The following is a 12,855-nucleotide window of genomic DNA, read 5'->3' on the forward strand; positions in this document are numbered from 1 at the left end:
ACTCCCAGGCTCCTTCCTAGCAATTACTTCCCTCTCTCTCAGCTCCTCCATTGCCCCTGACTCCCCCAAGCCTTTGCACTGCTTCTGAAGGGTGCGGGAAATTCATTTCTGTCTTGTACTTTAAATGAATTACTACTCAAAGTTCTGTATTAATATGCCTAGTAAGGAATCTATTTGTCAAAACATTTCCTGAATCTTTTTTGTTTTCTGTATTGTTACAAACATACTTGGTGACAGGTATTTTGAAATAAATTACCAAAATAATTGAAACTGGCATGATTATATTGTGTTATTTTGACAAATAAAATATGCAGAATTTTATAATATTGCATGCAGAATTTTTAATTTTTTTGGTGCAGAATTCCCCCAGGAGTATATTATACTTATTGGACATTGTTCACCTGTGGTCAAGATGGCTGAAGTCTTGCAAATTCAACTCCCTGGTATCTTGGGTCAGATAGATTGTATCTACATCCTGTTATAAAAGCACAAAAACACATCTTCTCAGATTGGTTTCACAGTGTGCAGTCTCTCCTTTTTTGTATAGTTAACTGAAATATACCTGTGTGAGACACATACTTACCCACTGTACCTCGTCCCTATATGGAAATCCAAGCCAGTCACAAACACATGCATACATTTGTGAAAATCCCCCTGGAAACAAAATAAAAGAACACTTTTCAATACAGCAAATAACAAAAACAGTAAGCACAACGTTTCAAAACTCGCCCTCATTCCCTCTCAGAAACCTATCCATTATACTGCAGGCAGAAGCTGAAACAGACCAAGACTATAGTATGTTGTCTATAATATATGGCAGGTTGCAATGAAGCTTAAAAATAGTATCTTCATCCACCAGTCAGGAGTCCACTCTGTGCTAATTATACCTTAACACTAAATTAAACCTTTACTGGGTTCTGCCAGAAATAGAATTGAACTTCCTGACTCTGAAGATTCCAACTTTTTTACATTTCAGCTTTAAAATTGCATTCTCACCACAAGGTCCCAGTTCTGTTACAGTCTGGCTGTCCCACAGTGCCTGGAGATTAGCCAGTCTTTCTGAGGGCTCCATAGTTACTTTTTTCATGATTCTCCTACATGCAAGGGGAAAGACGTGCATGATTTTAAAAAGTTTGTACATATGTGTCCGCATATATATCACACACACACACCTTGAATGTGTTTTAAATATAATCTTATATATTTGTCATATGTTTGTGCACATAAAGGAAAATATTAGCATCTTTAATACACCTCAAGTCTATTCCTCAAACCCAAATGTAAAGCTGCAGAAACAGTAAAGCCAGGTCTACACTACAGACTTGTATCAGTATCACTATGTCACTCAGGGGTGTGAAGAATCCACACCCCTGAGCGACAGTTATACCGACCTAACCCCTGGTGTAGACAGCGCTATGTCAGTGGGAGAGCTTCTGTCATCGACACAGCTACTGCCTCTTGTGGAGATGGATTAACTAAGCCGAGGGGAGATGCTCTCCTTTCAGAGTGGGAGCATCTTCACTTAAGTGCTGCAGCTGCACTGACGCAGCATTTTCAGTGTAGACCTGCCCTAAGTATTTATTTTTCCCTTCTCCTATCCAGTGAACTAATCCCATGACTCCTAGAGTAATCTATCCCATTTCCCTCACACTAGCAAGGGCAAACAACTCAAATCCATGGCTCAGTGAAGCAACATAGCCTCATGGCATCTGTCCACTAATTCAAGGCCCCCAAAATAACAGGGCTACATTGTTAGACTATATAGTCATTACAGCCCGAGACCATGCTGCAACTACATCAAGGTGTTTCTCTTTTTTTAGACACAGTCTTCAACTGTAGTTCTTATCATACAGAGGCCTTCTGACACCAAAGACTCATTTATTCCTGTTCTTACCAGGCTCATCTCTTGTTCTCATTATTTTACATCAACAATGAGAGTAATGGCCACACTTCAAATGCTGCTATTTCTATAGAGCCACATGTGAAAGTTTCTACTGAAATATTAAATACTGTGCCAGAGAGCATGAGGATTCCTGAAGGGCTACATGTACTCTGTGGATCACACTTTGGCTACCTTGGTTCTAACTTCTATATTCAGATAGTTTTCTTTCCTCTCTAGGACAAAAAAAAATATCCCCTTTGCCTTTATTCTTAAGAAATAATATCATGTTTGTCTGATGGGGAAGAACAGACATGCATGCTCCCTCTGTTCAGTAAAACTCTAGAATAAGTTAGTAATAGGTGCTAATGGCATGATGCATCAATTGCTTTCTCCTACAGACCTACGAATGTCAACTTCCTTAGCATATAGGGTATGTGGTTACAAAGCCCTTTGGATGGATTCTGGTCTGACCCCAGTTTTACAACTGCAAATACTCACTGACCTGACTTTGAGAGTCTGTTGATTTACACCAGTTTGACATCAGAATCACATCTGGCTTTCCTCCCCTCCTCCCCGAATCCAGATCTCTATATAGTTTCACAAATGCTGCAGCAATGCCACCAACGCAGCCCAAGAGAAAAAGGTACGAAGTCCAAAATAATCAAATAAGATGTTGAAAAATATGCAGCTTTTTGCAGCCCCTTCCTTCCATTCCCTTTCTCCCTTTTGGCTATAGTATCTCTAGCTGTTCCTGCCAACAAATTGCCTTATTATGAGTCTGAAGAAGGATTTTAGTTTTCATTATGGTAAACAGTAGTGATGCCTTAGAGATTTAAAAAAAAGAAAGGAAGAAAAAAATACCAGTTTAAGTTTAGTGACTATTTCCTACTCAACCTACAGGAAAGTTGAACAACACAGGATGCAAAGCAGAGAAAAAACAATAAATGACTTCTGCTGGATCATTTATATTTTTCTGGAGTGAGAGTATTAAAACTATTACTTGTGAAAGTGTTTGTCAAGGGGAAAATTATATTTTATATGGAGCATATATATGTTTGGTTTTTAAACTCTTAGAAAATTAGGAGTAGAATGGAGAGTAGCAGAGTCATAAGATCTGGGAGGCACCAATTAAAATGGGGCAGGGAGAAAGACTAAGGAACCAAGTGAGAACAAAGTGAAGAAAATAAAAAACTATTCAGCATTGCTGTAGGATGAAAGAATGCAGGAAAGGAGCATGGCAGAGATAGGAGAAAGGAAACAGAAAGTAGGAATGACTGGGAAAGATGGAATGCTGGAGCAGAGTACAAAATGCAGACAAATTTCTGAGGGCAGGTGAGAAAGACAGCAGTAGAGATGTTTTGCTGAAGGTATGTGATTTAACAACTGGGTTCCCAACTGTTGACGTATGAAAAATGATGAATGTTCTAGTCAGTCCTCCCTCCACTCCCCCAATTGGATCTTAGCCACGGATAATTAACTGGAAAAAACTAGCGAACATCACAGTTGTTTAGGGACAACCATTAGGGAAAAGAAGTTACTGAAAACAAAGGGCGGGACCCTCAGGTGTGCCAAAGATCTGTGAAGAGAGGGGGCAAAAAAGAAAAAAAAAGGTGACCTTTAGGCACCATTAGGCTCTCTTTCAATCCTTGGAACTGCAGAGACAGTCTGGCACCCAGTCTCTCAAAGGGCTGTTAGGCCAGTGGGATTCTCCAAAATACAGCATGCTCCAGCCATGCCTGCCTCTCTGCAGACTTCACACTAGTTAAGGATTCTTCCGTATTACTACAAAGGAGCTCAAGTGAGGGTCAGACCCGGGCCCAAAACATTTCTTACATCTAAGGTATGTTCCTAATGAAAGGTAAGGACCAGGGGGCAGGGAACAGTGGCTAGTCAGCCTACCTGAACAATTTGGTGAGCTATATGTAATACAGGTGCCCAAAAAATGAGTACCTACACTGGAGACAGACCAGGGAATATTTTCCTGAGGCACGTTCCAATGTGTGCCATCACTTCATTCACATCTTCTGATGAAGCAATCTTCATGGAAATGCTGCATTTCTCCGTTTCAACAATCAGCTACATAAAATATATCAGAAAATCAGAAAAAAATATAAGCACTGTAGAATTAATTTCCATTTAAAGAAATTTTTTGAATAATAATGGTTGAATGTTAAACATATGCTTATTTACACATTGATTATTACTATGATGTGACAAATGCTCCAAGTAAGAACTACTCTTCAATACAGAAAAGAAATTTATATTCAAAGTCTGTTTTCTTTTTCTTTAGGCCAAATGTCTTCCACCATCACAGCATGAAGGCTTAAAAATGAACTGATCTCAATTGAGACTTCCAAGCCAAAACTGAAAGCCTCAGCAGCAGAGATCTCCAATTTTAAAACGTGTTTCAGAGCTCAAGAAAAGTACAGCAAAGCAGAAAAATATGCAATATATGGAGCTTGCCTTACTGAGCTTAAACAATAGCTAAGTAATCAACAAGTATGATCCTCTGGAGACGCTCAAGGATTTTGATCTGTGCCATTTACGTCTAAAGATAAGATAATACCCTGACAGGGAGAAAATATCTTTGGCAGGCATAACAAACTGTATTATCCTAAGTTCAAAGGATGTAGTAACTTGTTTAACCTAACAGCACTGATGCAAAGGAGAGGTGGTGAGGGAGTTTTAAAACAAAAAAGTGATCTTGCTATCCAACGGTTTAAATTAGATTGCAGCATTACTGACACAAACTATTCAACAGCCTTTGGCTTTACCATTTGGCACCACATTATATCTTCCTCTACACAAGATAATCCTAGAAGATGTAGTAATAGTCTAATGTGTACATGGTGACCCTCAAGCACTTTTTTCTACATTATTTTTTAATTCCTTTACAGTGATTTTAGACAACTGCTCTCAGGAGCTGAACAAATGGACAACTTTTTTCCCTACTACGCACTCTATTCACAGGGAGATTCATAGCCTCTGGGTAGGACTACACTACCCACTAGATCAGCAGGTAGAGATCGATATATCGGGAGTTGATTTATCGCGTCTAGTCTAGATGCGATAAATCAATCCCCTAGCGCTCTCCCGGCGACTCCGGAACTCCCGCGCTGCGAGAGGCGCAAGCGGCGTCGATGGGGGAGTGATGGAAGTCGACTCACCGCCATGAAGATGCCGCGGTAAGTCGATCTAGGTATGTCGACTTCAGCTACGCTATTCTTGTAGCTGAACTTGTGTACCTTACATCGACTCATCCCCCTAGTGTAGACCAAGGCTCTGCTGCTGCTCCACAAGAAGCTGTCATTGAGTCAGCCAGTCTTCATCTACAGATCTAAATGCTTAAACATAATTAATGTAAGGATTGCTTAAACATATCAAAAGATTTAGGTAGAATGATATGCTGGATGAAAGCTAAAATTTCCTCCCCCTCTTTCTGCCATTGAAGAGAAGCACTTTACTTGTGAACCTTGCATAAATGCCCCCCCACATACACCCACAAAAACAGTTATCTGTTCTCTCATCATCTGCTCCTATTATAAATAGGATGACACCTTTTAAAAAATACTGCTATTACATTTTAGCATCTTTCAAAAAAACTCCAGCCCCCCCAAAATAAAAACAACACAACATACACAGTTTTATAAGTGCCTCCTGATATCTACTTAAAGAAAAACATCTGCAGTTTTCCAAGAAAATGAGTACATAGAGAACGCCAAAAGCTAGATTGAAAACATCAAGTGCTAAATGTACAGTTCTGCTGTGTTTGAATAAAAAAGCAGTAGCACCCCTTTCTAACAACCTCTTCAAAAACCAACACAGAGAGGTACGATATTGTAACCTACATAGACTTTGATACAATTAGATTTGAGAACTCTGGCCAAGATGCTCAACTTCCCTGTTGAAATTAAACTAATTCTGTGTATGCAGGTAGCTGTAGCCTTGTTGGTCCCAGGAAATTAGAGAGACACTGTGGGGGAGGTAATATCTTTTATTGGACCAACTTTTGTTGGCGAGCAAGATGAGCTTTTGAGCCACACAGAGTTCTTCTTCAGGTCTTGTGTGTAATTTAAGCACCACTATTTGCCAGTGTTTCTCATAAAAATCCATAGAGTTGCAGGGTATGGGATGTATAACCTGAGAACATCATTGTTCTTCATTATTGCTGAGAAAAATATCACATTTATATTACAAATGAAAACTTAATCCAATTAGTTCTGTTCCAGCTGAGTTATGAAAGGGATGCATTTCTTATCTTCATCCCACCCACACACTTCATTCCTAAACTTGACTTTTTAAATTACTATTATTGCTCAGCTTTACAAGCAGTGCGAACATAAGAATTCAAATGTGCCCTGTGCTTACTAGACGAGAACCTCTACATTCAATAACATTACCTGCTTGATCAGAAAGAAGGTTTAAAGCTAAGTAGAAAGTAAACTATTTCATTCTAATTAGCATACTTCTGGCACTGTAGATCAGAACTTCACAATACTAAATCCTTTTGGTCTTCAAAGCACTCACCTGACCTGGTTTACTGGAGGTTACTCCTTGGATTTCTAAGTAGCTGAAAGTTAGTTCTAGCTGTAATGTAAAACAAGTGCAGAATATAAATACCTTGTTTTCATTTTTAAACGTTAACCAAAACATATTAAAACGCCACATTATTCACAAGTTAAGCAAGAGGAATGCATCTGGACTGATTAAACAAGAAGGTTAACAGTAATTGTGTCTCAGCTGTAATAACTTTATTGTGTACAAGTAAATATTTAGTATATTTGATTACATTTTATATTAAGGGTATATTTATAAATAACTTTTTATGGGTTAAAAATGACTAGTAGAAGTTTCAAGGCTGTTACTGAGTAGTATGCGTTATAAGTGGTTCTAAGCACATCAGTACAAAATGTTATAGATGTTTATAAGCAACTTCTTGACCTATTGTACTCTAACTGGTTAACCATTTATTAATCATTAATTAATCCTTTAGAAGCTATTTATAAAAGCACTCTTCATAAATGTGACAATTTATTTTATGGAAATAATACCTACACAGGCCTATAATACTATGTAAGACACTTTTTATCTAGAGTAATCTTCCTCACAGACTACTAGTTTTCATCAGTGAGTAGATGGGCAGCACAGTTTAAAGCCATTCTGCTCTCGCTGAGGATTTTAGAGTTAAAGGCTAAAATCCAACGAAAGTTTCTAATTATAACTCATCACTTCTGTCCTCCAAAGAAATGAGCAATAACCAAAAAAAGTTTCAGAGTAGCAGCCGTGTTGGTCTGTATTCTCAAAAAGAAAAGGAGTACTTGTGGCACCTTAGAGACTAACAAATTTATTTGAGCATAAGCTTTCGGCTAGCTCACGAAATCTTATGCTCAAATAAATTTGTTAGTCTCTAAGGTGCCACAAGTACTCCTTTTCTTTTTGCAAAAAAAGTTTGTATTTAGTTTAGTGAAACTGATTTTTCTTTTCTTTCTTTCTTTTTTTTCTTTTCTTTTCGGTTAAAAATGGTTTTTCATGAAAGGGTGAACTTTCTTTCCAATCATTTAGCTGAAGAGAGGGACAAAAGAATATGCACCGATCTAGGAAACAAAATGTACAGCAGCATCACAGCATGAAGCAGCCTGGAAAACTACACTTACTGTTCATGAAAGGTGCCCCTCAACCAGGAATGGAAAGGTCCTTTTTATTTAGCCACAGAACAGATGCAGCCCAGGCAGTGGCAGTGCAAGCATTTCCTCATTGCTCACACCAAAGTATCTCATTTTGGCATGGAGAGACCACCTTGTAAGGAATTCATTCATTTTCATGCCCATTCAGTTACTTCTTATCTGAAATTGCCAGTTAATATCAGTTTTTGTGATGTGGACACCTATCTTCTGTAACTTCCTCTACATTCACATAGGTCAGCCAGTCATCAGATGGCAGCTTTTGATCACTAGTGACATACACTATATTCAAAGCAGTGAAAGTCTCCATATCCCATTGCTAGTCCAATACCAAGTCACCCAGGTCCCTAGAACCTCGGAACATTTTAAGAGTCTATTTAACACATTTCATAGTCAGGAGCATAGTGTACATCTATTTACCCAACAGACCATTGGGGATCTTTTAGAAGCTACTTTCCATCATCTAAATTGTTCTCACTTTGCACATTATTTATCCAGCAGTCTCTGATGGCCCCAGTACAACAAGTATGTGTTGCATGTGTGACAACTCTGTATACTCACACTAACCTGAAACACCTCTTCAAAACAAAACAAAAATCTATACAGAAGCAACAGACTCAAAAAGCTGGTCCTGCAAAGAACCCTTTTGGAATTTCAGTGTGCAATAGCTAGGTGTGGCAACACCTCTATAATTAAGATTGTATTCTTTTCTTTTTTTTCCACTTCAAGAAGGGATTCAATGTTGTGTGTGTGAGCGCGCACATACGTGTAATACAATAAATCTTTCCAAAATGTATAACAAATAATTTGAGTCAAATTTTCTCAGGATTGTCAAGTATCCATGTTAATTTATTAATTAAAAATAGGTAAGAGTTATTCTGTTAGCTAGCAGTATCCTATAAAGGATAAACACTATTCTGAGTGTTTCACCTTTTTAGGATACCTCTAGCTAACAGCCATCTGGGTTTGTTCACTTTCAAACTTTCCACGTAGCTAAAACTCACTGCAAACTAGTACCAAATATACATTTGGAATCTTGACCCCTCAAACATATCATACACCAGATACTTAATCTGTGCATTTATGTCAACATTCAATATTTGATAATGTTGCTAAGTTTGTAATACAGAGTGTGTATGTGGTGTGTTTCCTTCTCTATTAGAGGGGAAAGACAGTTCCTTGTGAATGTGTGGAGTCTGTCACTCTGTGTGGAAGCGCACTGTGCAGAGATTAAAGTATTGTGAAGAGGAGTCCGTAACTTGACATTTTTTTGTGTGTTAGGCAAATGTCACATTTAACCAATCTTAATCTCTTTAATTATATTCATGTGCATGGAATAAAATTTCAGTGTCAATTTTGTGAGCTGTTCAAGATGAGTTAATACTTGGAATTCCATACAAAAGTAATACAGTAACCTCAAAACTGAAGTTCTCAGGACATATTAGATTTCACTCAAGTTCCTTGAAGGAACCAAGGTGGTGAGTGTTTGTCACCTTTCAATTCCTCCTTCAGAAGGTCTGCATAAGGGAGAGATGTCTTCATATAGCAAAAATAAAGTCTTTTGCATCATTTGGGGAGTGGAGGGAAGAAAATACTTGATCAGCCATAAATAAAAGAAAAAAAATATAGCAATAAACTGAACAAAACTGAAAATACAAATCAATCACATCATCCTCCAGTCCACAATGCACTTTTCAGGACAACTAGATTACTCTACCACTTGCTCATTGTTATTGTATTAAATAATCACAGGTTATAATAGTATCCCAGGAAAATGTTGTATGTTCTCATCTCTATCAATGCTCCTTCGCTAGATGACATCAAGAGGAGTCATTGAGCTCCATCAGTAACATTAAGATCCTGTGCAGCTTTTAAAACTTTCTAGGTTTTAGGAAGTCAACTATCATGCACGCCTATGCTAATAAAGAAAGATGCTTTCTTCAAGCATACTGGCTGTTGAAACAGAAGGGATCCAAATTCCAAAAGAAAGTGTGTTTGTGAAGAGCGGCTTTCTTTTGAAAATTATTCATCCATTTCAGTTATCACTGATGCCACCACTTTCATTAGCCTAGAATACAGATTTTAGGCTTTGATTTAAAAGAAGAAAATACAGCACAATAAACCTCACAGATATTATGAAATAAAGCCACTAAAAAGACATTTTTAAAAGTGTTTCCAGTGCTCAATTAATACTGTGGCTATTTCCATTGATTTTTTCTGCCATTTCCAAACTCACAACATTAAATGACACCATTTCCATTTGGCATATGAAAATGTGCAGCCTTCATTTCTTTCCATAAACATTGGGGACACCAAAAGGAGAGTCTTAGCCTTCAGTAAATGTTTTCAACCTGGATATGAGAGAGGGGAACACTTTACAGCACCAATGATTATCATTTGTTAATCTTTCTGTGCATACGTGCACAACTAAGCAGAACATGAACATGTGCCAAAAGCATGTTAATGGACTCTGGGTGGGAGGAGAGATCATCACCTGATTCAAAATCATCCTGCTCCACACAGAAATGTATTGTTCCTCTGCCATGACAATCATTCCAAATTGTCATGGGACTGAAATGAGTATTTCATGGCCTTTATAAGGTAGGTTGGCAAAATGCTTCTCATAGCAAACTATGGCCCCCATGGAAAATAACAGAGATTATTCCACCGAGAACAGTAGGATTCAGAACACTCCACATCATTTCTAATTTGGAGCTTGAAATATAATCCCTTTTGAAATCAGAGAGACTACAATTTAGAATATGTCTATACTGCAATCAGAGGTATGATTGCAGTGTGGATAGGCATGCCTACCCGTTAGTTTAAATCTAGCAAGTGTAGCGAAAATACTGTGAAGATGCAGTGATACAGGGTTCAGTGTGGGCTGTACAAGCAAGTGCTTGTGTGGATAGCCCATGCTGCCACATTTTCACTTATATTTTTTAGCCACACCAGCTAGATTAAACCTCGAGCAGGTATGTCTCCCCTAATTGCAATCTCACCCACCAACTGCAATGTAGGCAATACCCACAGAGTAATGCCATCAACTTGTTTGGGCACTAACTCACCTAGATCCCATTAGGAGTCTTACGGATTGTGCCGTTAAAACACCTCAAGTTATTTGTAATGCAGTTCTTCACTCATGCACATTTTTAAAAGTCTAGGTTCTCCTATAATGTTTCATCTATGTGCTGACAAAACCATTTAAGAAGGCCATTATTGAAAAGGCATTATAACAACTTTACACAAACATTACTCCTCCAATCCTCTGATCTTGTTTCAGATGCACGAGCACTATCACCAGTAAGTTTACATCAGTGCAATGTATGAAGATGATTGCAACACAAGTACTGAAATAAAACAAACTTACCTTGGCGGGAATGCGGGAGGACAACAAGAAGGCCCGACATGATGTAAGCACCTAAAAAATGGAGAGCAGAAGCCGTGTTTCATATCTACAGGGACAGCACTCAGAAATATTAGTGTCTTCGGTAAGAATCTTTCTTTACGAAGACTTTTACTTCTTTTCATAACTAAGTAATCCAAGGCATCACATGAACAAATGACTTGCACAGTCACACTGAGTCAGTGGTTGACTGTTTAAAAGACAGGCTTATAGTTTCCAACAGATAAAAATGAGCAGAACCGAACAAGATAACTTCACAGACAATAAGGACACTAATTTTGGTCTTCTTTGGTGACCAGGGGCCTGATCTTGCAAACACTTACTACCCAGATGTAGTACTTATCTAAGGTAAATAATCCCACTGAAGCTTATGATAAAGATTGTTTGCAGGGTCAGGCCATATAGACCTGATCCAGCTCTCACTGCAGTCAGTAAGAGTCTTTCAGTTGATTTAGCTGGGAGCTGGACTGGTCTCTAATCTAGTAGACAAGAGCAAGGAGAATTCTGTGATCTGGTTTTCTACAAATCGGCTACTATAGGAATCTTAATACCACCTACACAGAATATATTTAACTAAATTGCACGGTAACATCTGAATAATTGCATTCTTATGAAATTATTAGAAGAAATGAATTTGAAAAGTGAAAACACCAGGAATGCAAAAATGCCAGTATTCAAGTGGAACACAAATATGTCCAATGTACATAAAATATTAGCATTCTGAGAGATTATGGACAAACATTTCCCTTCCAATAAACCCAGTGGATCTCTAAAGTAACAATGCATGTGTCTCCCACTAATGTCAATGGGAAAGAATGTGCGGGTAGGTAAAGCAAAAAATTGGAGATTCAACAGGCAGATCAGAGAGAACACTACCTCAATATGTAGGTAAGTCAAAAGTAACAGATTTCTGTACTCATTCTCATTTCACAGATGGGGAAACTGATCCACCTAGGGTCCAATGACCTGACCAAAGCCCCACCTCCAGTTAGTGGCAGAGCTAATTATAGAATCCACATTTCTTAGATCCAGTCTTGTACTTTAACCATTAGACTGGCATCTAATTTCAGATAAGTAGCTTTAATAAAAACACATAAAAAACCCATGTTCTATGCATATTAGGCTAGCATCAGCATGAAAGATGAACCACATATCCAGAGCCAAACACCCCCGACTTTGAGAGTTTGAAATCCAGATCTGAACTCTGCTCTCTTTCTAGCGCAGCTAGGGATGTAAATAGTGGGTAAAAAAAAGTAACTGTTTAACCTATTGAAATTCAATCGGTTTAATGGGAAACTAGGGGTGCAAGGGCGCTGCAGCCCCCCCATGTTTTACGTGGGGCTCTACTGCCCTTCCCCCCCCACATACCTTGCCCAGGATCCCGGCTGCCAGCCCCGCGCATCCAGGGGTGGCAGCAGAGCCCTGGATGCAGGAGTAGCAGAGCCCCAGGCGCGGGGCCGACAGATGGAAACCCCTGGGTGCGTGCAGGGCAGCAGCCAGGCCCCCCCTTCCCCCAGCGCATTGGGGGGCAGCGATGTTTAATCGTTAACTGGAACCAATAACCATCAAGCGAAGAGCTCTATTGGCAATTCTGGTACTGAAGAGAACAGGTGGCATTAGGAGACGTTTGACTACCTTCAACAGCTAGATGCAGCAGGGGTTGCTGTAGGACAGGGATGGGCAAACTTTTTGGCACGAGGGCCACATCTGGGTATGGAAATTGTATGGTGGGCCATAAATGCTCATTAAATTGGGGGTTGGGGTACAGGAAGGGGTGAGGGCTCCGGCTGGGGGTGCAGGCTCTGGGGTAGGGCCAGAAATGAGTTCAGGATGTGGGAGGGGGCTCCGGCTGAAGCAGGGGGTTAGGGTATGGGGGGGGGAGGGCT

General features: G+C 39.2%; 1 protein-coding gene across 5 annotated transcripts in view; it reads right to left on the bottom strand.

Annotated features, from left to right (window-relative positions):
• Positions 1-12,855, bottom strand: part of CARMIL1 (capping protein regulator and myosin 1 linker 1) — a 256,105-nt gene that overhangs the window by 134,704 nt on the left and 108,546 nt on the right. For 3 of the 5 annotated variants that reach the window (XR_012157297.2, XM_073331850.2, XM_073331848.2), the window contains exons 3-8: positions 10,934-10,984; positions 6,410-6,469; positions 3,837-3,958; positions 997-1,094; positions 584-654; positions 402-475 (exon numbers count right to left, since the gene is read on the bottom strand). Coding sequence is in view for 4 of the 5 variants with exons in the window: in XM_073331850.2 (XP_073187951.1) it covers positions 402-475; positions 584-654; positions 997-1,094; positions 3,837-3,958; positions 6,410-6,469; positions 10,934-10,984 (476 nt within the window). In the remaining variant the exon portion in view is untranslated. Of the gene's footprint in view, positions 1-401; positions 476-583; positions 655-996; positions 1,095-3,836; positions 3,959-6,409; positions 6,470-7,536; positions 8,315-10,933; positions 10,985-12,855 lie in introns of those variants that run through there. The other 2 variants (XM_073331851.2, XM_073331849.2) reach the window with 2 other exon arrangements.

The sequence above is a fragment of the Lepidochelys kempii genome, chromosome 2 (assembly GCF_965140285.1).
Source record: "Lepidochelys kempii isolate rLepKem1 chromosome 2, rLepKem1.hap1, whole genome shotgun sequence".
Taxonomy (NCBI): domain Eukaryota; kingdom Metazoa; phylum Chordata; order Testudines; family Cheloniidae; genus Lepidochelys; species Lepidochelys kempii.